At 40.2% G+C, this 14,796-nt stretch overlaps 1 protein-coding gene across 3 annotated transcripts in view; it reads left to right on the top strand.

Annotated features, from left to right (window-relative positions):
- The window catches only part of GOLGA3 (golgin A3), a 38,059-nt gene extending 23,463 nt beyond the window's left edge, over positions 1–14,596 (top strand). For all 3 annotated transcript variants that reach the window (XM_075434603.1, XM_075434604.1, XM_075434602.1), the window contains exons 15-24: positions 3,329–3,545; positions 4,210–4,353; positions 4,990–5,187; positions 5,696–5,812; positions 6,298–6,437; positions 7,276–7,408; positions 7,631–7,753; positions 8,192–8,356; positions 9,336–9,499; positions 10,499–14,596. In XM_075434603.1, the coding sequence (XP_075290718.1) occupies positions 3,329–3,545; positions 4,210–4,353; positions 4,990–5,187; positions 5,696–5,812; positions 6,298–6,437; positions 7,276–7,408; positions 7,631–7,753; positions 8,192–8,356; positions 9,336–9,499; positions 10,499–10,700 (1,603 nt within the window). In that variant the 3' untranslated portion in view covers positions 10,701–14,596. The remainder of the gene's footprint in view (positions 1–3,328; positions 3,546–4,209; positions 4,354–4,989; positions 5,188–5,695; positions 5,813–6,297; positions 6,438–7,275; positions 7,409–7,630; positions 7,754–8,191; positions 8,357–9,335; positions 9,500–10,498) is intronic.
- The last annotated feature ends 200 nt before the right edge of the window (positions 14,597–14,796 follow it).

Below are 14,796 nucleotides of genomic sequence, written 5' to 3'. Positions count from 1 at the left end.
TCCCAAATTACAGCCAGATTGTAAGTCCTCTGTACCACATGACCTGGAAGAAGAATAATTTTGAATGGGGCCCTGAGCAATGACAGGCATTTGAACAGATTAAACGGGAGATAGTTCATGCCGTAGCCCTTGGTCCAGTCCGGTCAGGGCAAGATGTTAAAAACGTGCTCTACACCGCAGCCAGGGAGAATGGCCCAACCTGGAGTCTCTGGCAGAAAGCACCAGGGGAGACTCGAGGTCGACCCCTGGGGTTCTGGAGCCGGGGATACAAAGGATCCGAGGCCCGCTATACTCCCACTGAAAAAGAGATTCTGGCAGCATATGAAGGCGTTCGAGCTGCTTCAGAAGTGGTCAGCACTGAAGCACAGCTCCTCCTAGCTCCACGATTGCCGGTCCTGGGCTGGATGTTCAAAGAGAGGGTCCCCTCTACGCATCATGCCACCAATGCTACGTGGAGTAAGTGGGTCGCGCTGATCACCCAGCACGCCCGAATGGGAAACCCCAGTCGCCCAGGAATTCTGGAGGTAATCATGGACTGGCCAGAAGGCAAAGATTTTGGAGCATCGCCAGAGGAGGAGGTGACACGTGCTGAAGAGGCCCCACTGTATAACCAGCTGCCAGAAGATAAGAAACAGTATGCCCTGTTCATGGATGGGTCCTGTCGCATTGTGGGGAAGCAGCGGAGGTGGAAGGCTGCTGTATGGAGCCCTACACGACAAGTCGCGGAAACTGCCGAGGGAGAAGGTGAGTCGAGCCAGTTTGCAGAGGTGAAAGCCATCCAGCTGGCTTTAGACATTGCCAGTTGAGAGAAGTGGCCAGTGCTCTATCTTTACACTGACTCTAGAGTGGTGGCCAATGCCTTGTGGGGGTGGCTGCAGCAATGGAAGAAGAACAACTGGCAGCGCAGAGGCAAACCTATCTGGGCTGCCCCATTGTGGCAAGATATTGCTGCCCGGCTGGAGCAGTTGGTTGTAAAAGTCCGTCACGTGGACACCCACGTCCCTAAGAGTCGGGCCACTGAAGAACATCAAAACAACCACCAGGTAGATCAGGCTGCTAAGATTGAAGTGGCTCAGGTGGATCTGGACTGGCAACATAAGGGTGAACTGTTTATAGCTCGGTGGGCCTGTGACACCTTGGGCCACCAAAGAAGAGACGCGACATACAGATGGGCTCGTGACCGAGGGGTGGACTTGACCATGGACACCATCGCACAGGTTATCCATGAATGTGAGACATGCGCTGGAATCAAGCAAGCCAAGCAGATAAAGCCTCAGTGGTATGGAGGACGATGGCTAAAATATAAATATGGGGAGGCTTGGCAGATTGACTACATCACGCTGCCACAAACCCGCCAAGGCAAGCGCTATGTGCTCACAATGGTGGAGGCCACCACCGGATGGCTGGAAACCTACCCTGTGCCCCATGCCACTGCCCAGAATACCATCCTGGGCCTGGAAAAACAAGTCCTGTGGCGACATGGCACTCCCGAAAGAATTGAGTCGGACAACGGGACTCATTTTCGCAACAGCCTCATAGACACCTGGGCCAAAGAACACGGTATCGAGTGGGTGTATCACATCCCCTACCATGCACCAGCCTCGGGAAAGATCGAGCTGTACAATGGGCTGCTAAAAACCACTTTGAGGGCAATGGGGAGTGGAACTTTCAAAAACTGGGATACTCATTTAGCAAAAGCCACCTGGTTGGTTAACACCAGGGGATCCACCAAGCGGGCTGGTCCTGCCCAGTCAAAACCTCAGCGCCCCGTAGAAGGGGATAAAGTCCCTGTAGTGCACATGCGGAACACATTAGGGAAGACGGTTTGGGTTAGTCCTGCCTCGGGCAAAGGCAAGCCCGTCCGCGGGATTGCCTTTGCTCAAGGACCTGGGTGTACCTGGTGGGTAATGCGGAAGGATGGGGAAGTCCGATGTGTACCTCATGGGGATTTGATTTTGGGCGAGAATAGTCCATAAATAAATTGTATAAAGTTAATTGTTAAATAACCCTGTCACTGTCTGTTACCACTGTTATAATTGTTATATTTTGTACCAGTAGTAGCATAGTAAGAATCATCCAGATTAAAGAAGGATGGACTTTTTTTGATGAAAAGCTAGCGGCGCACAGCAATGATGGAACTGGACCTGGTTTTCAACAACTGGCATCCAGCAGCTTCATCAAGATCAACATCTACTGCAGACTGTGGGCACGGGCCGCACCAGATACATCAGCCGTGAGCTCCGGATGCAGCAAGTGACCGCCCATCACCACACATCACCCCTCCTGCCACGGAAGACCATTACGACAGATGGAGCCTGAAGTCATGGATTAAATGAACTCAATGGACACTTTAGAGTGATGATCCATAGACTAAGGGAATGATATCTGGAGACAGGAGAAGTGGTGGTGATCAACTGGACAATGGGGACCTGGGCATGACATAGATGGTATGGAATAAGGGGTGGATAATGTCCTGGGTTTGGCCCAGACAAGGTTAATTTTCACCGGACTCCAGGAAGGGGCACAGCCCGGGGGGTGGGGGCTGACCCCACCTGGCCAAACAGAGCCCGGTATTCCATACCATGTGACGTCACGCTGGGTTCTGGGGGGGGGGGGTGGTGCGGCGGGGGCTCACTCCCGGCTCGGGAGCGCACGGCGCCGGTCCTGTTTGGGACAGCGGCTGTCTGGGTCGTGCGATTTGTTGTTGTGTTTTCTCCTTATTTGTACCGTTGTTGTTACTGTTCCCTCTGTTTGTTGTTCTGTTAAACTGCCCTTATCCCGACCCACCAGTTTCTGCCTCTTTCTTTTCATTCTCCTCCGCACCGCGGCGGAGGGAGGGGCGGCCGCGTGGCGCTTTTTGTTGCCGGCGGCAGCCAAAACCAAAACAAGCCTTGACTGGCTAGAATGTTGGCATTAATGAGAAACTTTTTTCTTCCCCCCACTGGTGGTCACAGGGTTTTTATGATACCTGACACATCCACCAAAGCTCTCAGATTAGATTGGATTCTTACTCTAAATTCTCTAGTGTTTTAGCAAGAGTAGTATATATTCCTTTGTATTGGAGTTTTAATAATTCTGACAAAGACCTCTTAGTTACCCCAAGTATTTTCTTAGAGTGTTATCAAAGAGTCTTCAAGGTATGGTCTTGCAGAGGGCCACATTGTACCTTACCAACCTGATGGCTTTCTCGGATGAGTTGGGTGACTCTGCCACAAGGGGAGAGAAGTGGATGTTAGTTTTTGTTGGGCCATGTTAAAAATGAATCTTTTAGTACTGTTTTCAGGCAGGATTTTTTTTACCTGATATTTTGTTTTTCATTTCACTCCAGGGCCATTACTGAGCAGAAACAGAAAATGAAGCGTCTAGGGTCAGATCTGACAAGTGCTCAGAAAGAGATGAAAGCAAAACATAAAGCCTATGAGAATGCAGTTGGCATTCTTAGTCGTCGCCTACAGGAATCTCTTGCTGCAAAGGAATCTGCTGAAGCAGAGTTGAGCAAACTGAAAGCACAAATCGCTGACGGCGGAAAAAACCAGATTGCTCAAGTATGCAGATGTCTTTTAACATTGTTAGCACAAAGATAGAGCTATCTTGTTATTAAATACAATTCTTGAAATATTATTTTACACTGAAGTGATGAAAATATTTTGAATATGGAGCTGGATAAGAACATGGTATCAGTGTTCTGAGCACTGAGAATTTACTTAACTACATTTGAGAGAGGTGATTTGGCAGGCTTTGGTTTGGTTGGGCTTTTTTTTTTCTTTCTCCTCATTTTATTTGTGTCTTTCAGGTTACCAATTGTAATCCAAGCTCAAGAGGATGATCAGCCTTAGTGCTAAATTTCCTGATTAATTTTTACAGCTGTTTTTTGCCTTTTTTTCAGCATCTGAAGATTTTCCACAATTCTAACACTTGCTGCTTTTTTCTCATTGACAGTTAAAAGTTTTTCAGAGTGGCCATAACTTACTCATTTATGCTTTTGGTAAGAAAATTAATTTAGTAGGGGAAGCTCCAGTTCCTTGGACCAATGGAGCAAGATATCAAACACACTAACAGCAGTAGCTGGATGCAAGGGTGGAAAGCTCTGAGCAAGACCTTAACATTAAGCACTAGCACCTCATTTAATATTTGTTATAGAAGTAGACTTTCACAAGAATGAAATTACTTCTGTAGATGGGGGATATATTAATCACACTTTGTCTTTAGGAAAGGATTCAAGCTCTGGAGACAGAATTGCAAGCTGTTAGCAGCAGTAAGTTGATGCTGGAAAAAGAGTTGCAAGAAGTGATTTCACTTACCAGCCAAGAGCTTGAAGAATACAGAGAGAAAGTGCTGGAACTTGAGGATGAGGTGATTTGCTTGAATTTGTATGGTGGATGGGAAGGTGACAGTAAAAAGTGCCTCAGAGGCAGGGATAGATTTTAGTACTATAATATTATTCCAACAATGCAGGAAATGAGAATCTTACATAGGAAACATTGTGTCAGAGACACTTGCTAATTTTGCTGCCTTGTGCTGATTCTTTGTGGTTTCATGAATCATTGTTGTACAGGGGAAAAGATGATGAGAGAGAAAAGTAGTTCCTGTATTAGATACCAGCTGTGTCTGGTCATGAGACTGTGAGGATCCATGCATCACTGTCTTTTGAAACTGTCTGGAGTCATGGATGCTCAGTGATTTTGAGGCCAGGGTGGTGGTGTTCAGTTGTAGAGTTGCACAAAAAAATTGTACATATCAGGTACTCTTGATCTGCACCTGAACAGTACCCCTGGATTCTGCTTTCATTTTAGTCTTCCAAAAGGAAAAAATATCTAACTGAACTTATTTTGATGCGTTCATTTAAAAAAGAAAAAAAAAAGAAATCCCACTCTGGGAAAGCAAGACATTTAATGAGTTTAGCTCACAAATTTTTTGTAGTAGTAATTTGGAGTTGTTTGGTTTTGTTTGTTTGATTTGCTTTGTTGTTTTTTTTTCCTCTGGCTATAGCTTCAGGAATCTAGAGGCTTCAGGAGGAAGATAAAACAGTTAGAAGAAATTAATAAGAAGTTGGCCCTTGAACTGGAGCATGAACGTGGAAAACTTACAGGTCTTAGTCAGTCCAACGCTGCTTTGCGGGAGCACAACAATATCCTAGAAACAGCATTAGCGAAAAGAGAGGCAGACTTAGTACAACTGAATCTACAGGTATTTGACCTTTTGATACAACATCTTAAGAAAGGAATTAGCTCATATTTATGATAAGAGGATGTAGATATCTTCACTCATGATACAGAGTTGTTACATTTTCTCCAGATCTGGATCTCCCATATGTTGCATAACAGCAGTAATATAGGGGGCTGAACAAGAGATCAGAAATGAGACTTTGCACTAAACAGAGCTATTTCTTTTGGAGAAAAACAAATCACACTAAAATATTTGTAATAGTGAAAGTGTGGCTCACATAAGTTAGCTGGAACATACAAATGTGTAATCGGGGGGTATAAACAAATGGGGAATATAGGCAATGAGCTACCATTTAACCATAGCTACTTTTAAGGTTCAAAGTTGCCATGAGGAAAGAGTTATCAGTGAACAGTGGAGAGAAGTTTTTGCAGTCCCTGAATTGGCTTGTGTTTATATTTCCTCCACTGGCATTTCTGGTCTTCCAGTGAGCCTGTGCAAAATGTGCTTTTGTTTTTGTGATGTCATACAGGTTAAGGCAGTCTTAAAGAGGAAAGAGGAAGAGGATCAGCAAGTGCAACAACTTATTCAAGCTTTACAGGCTTCCTTAGAGAAAGAAAAGTCAAAAGTTAAAGACCTTAAGAAGCAGGTAATGGCTTATCTTTTAATTTATTTACTTAAAAGGTGATTTAAATGTTAAGTATTTGAAAAGTGGCTTGAAACAAAATCCTTGCTTTACAATAGCCTGCTTTCTGCAGGGTCTCCGTCATGATGGCTGGTAACTGAAAGATGAGTTGATGTCTTTTCTCTTGTGCCCTGAGTTAAGCATACTCATAGATTACCAGGAAAGTTCCATTCTGATTTATCATGGGATGTATCCTGCAGTGATAATACTTCATCTAAAAATTCACAATGAAAAAGCAGTCTAGCAAACGTGCTTCTTCCATTATATCCAATTATTCATTGCCATTAGCATTAATAAGGATAACGACACTAATAAGTTTTGTAGACAAAAAGAGAAGTGTTAACAGCTGCACAACCTCCTTCTTGATTTGTTTTGTACTCCTTCAGTCTAGCTCCCTTTATGATGCACCTACAGTGATAAAGAAAAATTGCATCTTTTTTTTCTTGCAGGAAGCAGCAGCCAAAATGGATGCAGCACATAACCGCTACCACTACAGAGCTGCTGCGCTTGAATTCGGTGAAATCAAGAAAGAGCTACATGCCAAAGAACTGCTTGTCCAAGCCCTTCAGGCTGAAGTGGACAAACTGCAGTAAGTAAATGTCCAAGTTCTTAGAGAATAGTAAATAAAACAAATCCTTTGAAAAGACATACATCAATGAATTTTTGGGTTTGCCACTCTGGAGGGGATTATGTTGAAATGTATCCCAGCTGAGCCTTACCATAAGATGCGTGTTTGGACTCTAGGCAAATACTTGCATTTTTCTGTATTTTCATAATTCAGTTACACCTGAAGCGCGTGCTGTATTTGAGCTTCAGCATCTGCTTGTTTTACTGTTTCAACACAGGTTTCTACTATTTCATGTTACTAGTAAGGATTAACACTTCATATATATCCTATTCTCTCTTTCACATCTCTGAGGAACTGCATAGAGGATGAATAAGATTGTTGAATGTATTCCACAGTATATTCAAATTCAACTTGTTTTCTTGTATAGGACATATTTTCTTAAATTATAAGAAATTATGAGCCCTACATGAGAATGGATATAATGCTAACCCTATTCCTCTTAAAACAAAAGCAAATTGCTGACAGGTTTTTTGTTTTGTTTTGTTTTTTTACTGCATAATCTATTGTTTGTAGTCTGTAACTGGAGTTAGTCTGTAGTTTGTAACTGGACTACTACCAAGGAGTTTTGTTTGGGGTGTTTTTTTCAGTACGTAAGGATACATTCATGCATCTGTCTCGTATAAAATCTTTGTGATTTAACTGTTGCTGTGAATGTGTTGGCAAAGCTTTCAGTCAAAGCTGCAGCTAACCAGGTTCCATGCCCTGTCATGTCATTTGTGGTTGCATAGCTAACCCAGTGAAGTACTTGTTTTAAAGGACAGATTGAATAACTGCTGTGTCTGTTAATCCCGCTGTGCAGGGTAGAGAATGAAAAACATTCCCAGGAGGTATCACAGTTTCAGCAAGAGCTGGCAGAAGCCAGGTCTCAGCTCCAATTTCTGCAGAAAAAGCTGGATGACAAGCTTAGTGAAGAGCCTGTAGTAAGCCAAGAGGTAAAACTGCACATTTACTGTGTTTATCCTTATTTATGCATTGTATGACTTCATTTGTCTTTAATTCAGCATTTTTAATGAAGTTTTGCTAGGTTTTCTTAGAACCAGGAAGGGTTCATGAGACATACATAATATATTTCAGATTTTGTGGTTGATTGCACCTGTAGAGAATTCTAATGATACTATTTTTTCTTTTTTTTTTTTTTCTTTTTTTTCTGGTAGGTGGAAGACCTGAAGTGGGAAGTCGAACAAAAGGAAAGAGAAATGGAAACACTTAAGCAGCAGTTAGATATGAGTGAACAGCGCAGCCACAAGGAGTTAGAAGGGATGCAAGTTGTCTTGCAGGTATTTAATCTAGCCGGTGGAGATTCTGATGGATAAGTGGTATTGCTGTAGGGGGATAACTAAAACAATATTTTTTTATTGTTTAAAAGCATACTTACACTTTCTGGTACTTTTTTTTATATATAAATTTTTATTCATAGAAACTTGTTCACTATGTGCTTTGCAGTGTCTTTTCTGTTTTACTTTATGCCATTAGCTTCTTATTTCTTTGACTATACACCATTAAAATAGGCTACAGACTTTTTTAAATCTTTTTTTCTGCCAGGGCAAATTGGTTTCAAATAGCGGTGTTGTGTTGTTTCTTTTTCTAGTTTCCCCTGTAAACTGAAAAAAAAACCCCAATAAACAAACAAACAAAAAAACCAAACCAAAAAAACCTTAGTTGGCTGAAATTTTTATACCATTTTCCTGCATCACATTGATTCTCTTCCCATTTAGAATATCAAGACTGAGTTGGAACTGGTGAGGGAAGACCTGTCAGTGACTCAGAAGGATAAGTTTATGCTGCAGGCTAAAGTGATTGAACTGAAGAACAGCATGAAGTCACTACTACAGCAGAACCAGCAACTGAAGTTGGACCTGAAGCATGGCAAGATGAAGAAGGTATTTAAATAGGAAGAACATATGTTGTAGGGTACTGGAAAATACTCTGCTAATGCTCTTAAAGTACCGGAAAATACTCCACTGCAGGAAACCTGGTGAAAAATCTGAACTGAAATGTCTACATGTGATACAGACTTACTGATGTTCTGATATTTAAATGATAAATACAGGCAGATTTGCAGGCAAAACTAACTGTACTGATTTTGACTTCCCACATTTTACTTCAGAAATCTTTGTGTTTAGCATATTATCTTACATTTTTACTTATAATAATAAAGCAAAAAAGATAGCACTTAAATAATGAATCATGGGCAAATATGGAGTTAATAACTTCTTAATGTTCATGAGTGTATCCTCTCCATACTGCCTAGTTTTTCATCCTTCCACAGTTTCAGAAGGTAAATATTAGTGGTTTCTCTGAGTTTTCTGATTTGCTACTAGTACACAGAAAATGCAGTAATAGTAGATCTCTTGCTCTTTCCTTCCCTGAAGTAATTCTCTCACTTAGTGAGATAGAATTTTGTATGGAAGCCTCCATTTCATTTTTTTAGACATTGGTCCTGATACCTCATCCTGCAGATTCCAGAATTTCCTAAAGGATTTCTTTGATTATACTTAACTAATTTTTTTTTTCTGAATTGTTCTATTAACTATACTGAAATAATGTTATTAAAATGTGTTGTGAAGATGCAAGTAATTTGCTTTAAACCTTCCTGTTTGATTTCTTTAGTAGGGCGAGTTCTTGAGTAGGTCCTTCTAGATGCTGTTTATTTACTTATGAGCATGGCTAGAACATGACATTAGGTTAGGAACTTTCGCTTGTGACCCATGAGATTTAACATGAATGTGCTTTTGATTCCTAGTGTATAACGCAGATATCTACCAGTAGTGTGATGTGAGACTCTTTCTGTATGGTAGAAATGATGCTGATAAAATAACTGAATTGTATTTCTGACTCTTCTTTTTTTCCTTTAACCAGAGCAAGGAACTGAAAGGAGAGAATAATTCTTCAAATCCTGTGACTCCAGTCAAGATTCCCGATTGTCCAGTGCCTGCTGCCCTGCTGGAAGAACTTCTGAAACCATTGACAGCTGTGAGCAAGGAGCCTTTAAAAAATCTGAACAGCTGCCTCCGAAAATTAAAGTATGACCTGTTATTTTACACCATATTAAATAATCTTAAGAATGTTTCCAAGAAACCAGCTGCCAGCTGGAAAAAAAAAGGATTTGTAAAATGAATTCTTTTCCTCTTATTGGGACTATATTTAGGACAGGAGCATGTTCTGTAAGTGCTTGCCTATATGATAATGAAATAGGGAAAGAAGCCTTTACAATAAACTAGACAAAATGTCCGTTCTAAATCGTACACAGCAGAACAGACCAGAAACAGCTATTTCTAGTTTTTCTTGCTGGTCGAAAAGCTGGTCTGTGTCTCTTTTCACAGCATTAGAAAGGCTGCTCATGATATGAGCTCAGGCAGTGAGTTAGTAAGAAATCTCTAAAAACAAAGTTCATTCTGCCAAAAATGTTGTCAGATCTTCCCTTACAAGGTTGCACATGAGATTCTGAGCAGGAGCTCAGGAACTTCAGGAAGACGGGGAGTTCAGGTTATTAGGAGAACTGGGCTGCTATTACCACCTCAGTTGGTGTTTGAGGGGGGCGAGCATGTGATATGTGATAATGTTCTGTGGTCCTGTATTACCAGACTAGTTGCTTTGCCAAGTTGGTATCTGACTAAAGTCATAATCTGTTTAGCTGGTTATTTTTCTGTGCTGCTTTTCTCACTTCTGCCTCCAATGTTGTCTTTTACTCTGTTAAGAGAACCACCTTCATCAGGTTGTGGTCACTAAGTTGCCATTACTGAGGAAACAGTGCTGCATCATCCTTGGCAATGAGTATGGGCAGCAAAGGAGCTGCTGCATTGTTGGCTTTTATTTTTTAATTAAGCGTATTGTATTTGTTTTGCTCTTAAAGAAAGACAATTCCTAAGCTTCCTGTAGACTTCTTTCTCTTGTATACAGCCATAGCTTAGATAGTCTTGGAGTAGGTATCAATAATCGGAAAAGTAATTTACTGATCTTGCATTTGGCAGTTAGCTTTCTGCTTGTTAATTTTTGCTTTTCTGTTCTAAATACTTTCAAAGGCAAGAAATGGACAGCCTTCAGCGTCAGGTGGAGGAACACACCATTACAGTACATGAATCGATGTCTTCATGGACTCAGATTGAGGGCCAGCTAATGGACCTAGCCTGTACCAGTCCTCCAAGTGCATCAGACCAGCAGAAGATTCCTACTGTAGATGAAAAGAAACAGAATTTTAGTGACAAGGAAGCTTTGACACTATAACCTCCTTATCAGTTGTCTGTCTTCCTATTGCTTTAAGTATGTAAACAAATCTTTATCAAATTTATTTATTTATTTCATTTTTAAAAATGGTGTTCAGGGTTGTGCTTTTGCCTGTAGAAGCAAAGGGCATGGTTTTGAGAAACTGGTGTAATATTAAATGCTGAACATGCTATTCCAAGGGTTTGTTTGAAACCTTACCATAATATTTCTGTCATGCTGGGGACTGCCAAGTGGTAAATCTAGCTCATCTGGGGGTTTAGGAAGAGACTGAGATGAAGGTTTAAAATGAGATCAAGAAAAGCATCTGGTTCCAGGTCTGTATTTGTTCAATCTGGGTGAGTTTGTTAAGGAATTACTGTTAATTATGTAACATCTGGGGTTTGGTGGTTTTTTTTTATTTGGGGGGGGAGGGGAGCATGTTATTTTCCCCCATCTTGGGTTGTGTCCAAATCACAGGGAAATATAAGTTCTGCTCATGTTTAGCCATTAGCAGTGGTTCAGAACTGGATATTTCAAGCGTCCTCTCTCCTCCCTCCTATAATATCTTACTCTTGAAATTCAGACTACAGGTATCTATATTTAAAGAAGAGAATGTCATTTGAAGCCGTTTCTAGTTATGAAGATGACCTCTGACCTATAGCAAAAGAAACAAGACTGTAAAGACAAGCAATGCAGACCAGTATGTATCTTTGGCAGATTTGCCTGGGATGTTTTCTGAAGTGTCACAGTTTTTCTCTTACAGTCGCAGGCCAGTAGGGAGCTTTGCTTCACTGCACAAACACTTCTTGCACCTTTTTAGTTCAGCTGTTGAAGTAGACACCCTTGAAAAAGGTATGCATGTAATATATATATATAAAAGAGAAAAATCATAATTTTCTGACTTTGAATATCTGTTTTATTATGCTTATATACTGTAAGTTAAGGCTGACATGAGGGTTTTTTGTTACTGTCATTATTTTAATGTTACATTTAAGTTTGCTGGGTTTTGACATACTGTACAAATGGCTTAGGCAAATTAGCCTGTAAAGCCAGAGCTTTTAGAAATGTAATTATTTTTACTTTAAAAGACAAAATTATAATGCCTATAAAATTATTATTTTTATTAGCTTTATCTGTTCCCACATGCTTCCCCTACTTTTTGCACCATCTATTGCAAGGTGTCCACCATGAATGGAAATGTTGGTACTGCGGCAGCCCTTCTGCAGAGCACCTTGGCTAGATTATTATTAAGGCAGCCTACTTTAGCTTCCTTCACCTTTGGTCCTGTTGCTCCGTGTGGTTCATAATACAGCAATAAGCCCGCCTTCTCATTCAAAAATTCAGTGTGGAGGTACTGCTTTGCCTAATGTGCTAAGTGCTAAAGCACAAATCAAAATATACGTGACATTATTTGGAAGATTTAGTGGCAACTCATGTATTAGCATGTTTTTGTCTTTAAAACATAAAAAAAACAGGTCGGTTGCATCCACTGTAGGTTGACATTTAAAAAAAAATAAAAATCTGATAAGTACAAGTAGATGAAGTGGCTGGGACAAAAAAAAAGGCTAGTTCATGTATTTTTCCAAAGAGACTGTTGCTGCTTTTGGATGGGTTTGGTTGTTTAGGGAAGAAAATGACTGCAGTTTGCTTAGCAGTAAGGCAAAAAATAAGTAAACAATGAAAACCCAAACCCACCCATACTTATCCAAAGTCTGATTTCTCATAATTACCAACTCAAGCCCTAGTCCAGTTGAACACTTTGCACCTGAAGTATCTATGCTGACTGATTTCATGCCCCTCAGCTACTGGATCTTAACTTGCATTTTACTGGGATCAAAGTCAAGGATGCTAGAAGTCAAGGTTTTCAAATTGGTGAAGGAAGAAATGCATTACTGTGGCATTAGGTGCCCATCCTACAGAATTACCAAACAATTCAAAGAAAAGTCAAAAGCTTTACAGACTAGCTTAGACATGTTAGTGTCTGCATACTGCTGCAGTCTACTTTGCAGAGTAAATGGTATCGATTATCTCACTGCTGTCATGTTCTTGAAGTTGTTTATATATTAAGCTTGAAGAAGAAAAAAAACCTGCAGGATTGTTAAAGAATAAAATTAAAACTATGTAAATAATAATATGTTCAATGCAAAAAATTTATCAAACGTTCAGGATTTTAAATAAAATAACACTTGTGCAGCGTTAATGTTGCGGTTCATTTTCATTGCCTACAGTTAAGAATCCATTATGTCTTAATATCTTAAGTTTGGCAACAGTTGGATGGATAAAGGTTTTATCTGGTATCAAAGAAGCAAGAATTGTTAGAAACCTTCATAGTTCTTCAGAATGTCTGCTGTTCTCTTCTTTTTATATCAATAATCATACTGCATTCTGTTTTCAGTGCAGCGCTGCATTTTCTCACGAGCTCCTTATAGACACATCTGAGCTTCTAGAATCCAGTAGCCTTAAATGCATGGTTTTCTTTTTAAAGATGAGGGAGCTTTTGTGAAGTGCTGAGATTTCATTTCCGCATTGACCCACCTGTCTCTCTCTGAAAAGTATCTGGACAGTAGGTATTTTCATTTTATATTCACCATGCATTTTTTCTACAAACAGTAGCACCATGCCATTTACTTAAATGAAGGACAGACAATGAGACTTGCGGGTCTAAATCTGGTGAGGTACTGAGTCAGTTAAGTTACGGAAGTCACTGAAGGAGCATACAGCGTGTGATAAAAGTAAGGCCTTTTCTTTGAAGCTCATCAGCTAAGTTTCTTAATTATCCAGAGAAATAATTGCCGTTTTATTAAAAAGCCTCGTCCTGAGGCTGAGCATGCTTGCTCTACGAAGCTTCAGGTCTCTGCTGTCCAGGCAATAAAACAAACTAGTTGTAGGGATGAAAACTGCCTCCCTTCTGCCTGTTTCCCAAGTGATGAGAGTTGGTAAATGCTGCAGCATTATTTTTTCAGATGCTCTTGGGTTTTTGAGGGCTCTTGAATAATTGTGTGTTTACAAAAACGAACAGAAAACACAACAGAAAAACAGCAAACCCTACAATGGAAAAAAGGTGTTTAGTTACTGAGTTTCTGGTGTTGCTGAATATTGCATAATGCTCTGTTCTATTGTCTTCCAGATTTCTTAGAAATATTTGTGCACTGTATTGGGATCAGCTGAGCCCCTTATCCAGTCAGGCAATGGGAGGATCTGATCCCATACTGTTTATTCAGGCAATATCCTAGCTGAAATCTATGAAAATTTCACATACGTAATGAAAGTTCTAGTGCTCATATTTTCATGGATTACTTATTGCTCCTTAGGGGAGCGAACTGCAGTGGCATAGGAGTTTTAGTGCTAGTTACAACAGCATTAAAGGTGCATGGGGGACAGATAGTATTATCAATATAAATTTAACTTAAAGATGACAAATTCACTACTGGTGATGCAAAAGCTTGTGACATGTTTTATTAACTTTGCTGGGGAAGTGTGAATAGTTGCATGTAACTTGCTGTGATCAGAGCCTTTAAATATTTTCACGTGAAAGCAATTACAGTCTGAAGTAATTACTAATGCTTATCAGCTGTCATCTGATCACTACTAATGTGTAACACTTCAGTCTTGGGTGGTAGGGCAGCCTAATTTCCAACACAGATGCACAGATTTTTAGGGGAGGGAAAGATGTTCTGGATACTGTAAAGGAAATATTGTTACGTTTTATACATGACATTCAATAATGTCTGCTTAGGCTGTATTTGTAAAGGTAGAAGTTAATCGTTTCATGTTCTTGAGTGGATAACCCAGGGGATGGAGGAGTTACACTATGTACAATTAACGTTTATGATCATATAAAGGATGTTGATTATAAAAGTAATGTGCATAGGGATTCCTTTAAAAGTTTTGTGCAATAAACTATTTTTGGTAAAGGGCTCTATGTTGTTTTTACTTTCACAGAGAAATCAACAGCGTCTTGTTGGTTTTGGACAGTAATTCTTATGTTTAGGATTCTGAACATGCTGTATAGTCACCTTTAAGGAAAATTTTGAGAGATGACATTATGGTGCATTGATTTTTCACACATCTAAAATTGATTGTGCTTATTTTTCCATTACATTTATTTTTTCATCGT

This window comes from Opisthocomus hoazin, chromosome 13, assembly GCF_030867145.1.
Source record: "Opisthocomus hoazin isolate bOpiHoa1 chromosome 13, bOpiHoa1.hap1, whole genome shotgun sequence".
Lineage (NCBI taxonomy): Eukaryota > Metazoa > Chordata > Aves > Opisthocomiformes > Opisthocomidae > Opisthocomus > Opisthocomus hoazin.
The sequence above is the reverse complement of the archived record's forward strand: the minus strand, read 5'-3'. Positions and strand labels throughout refer to the sequence as shown.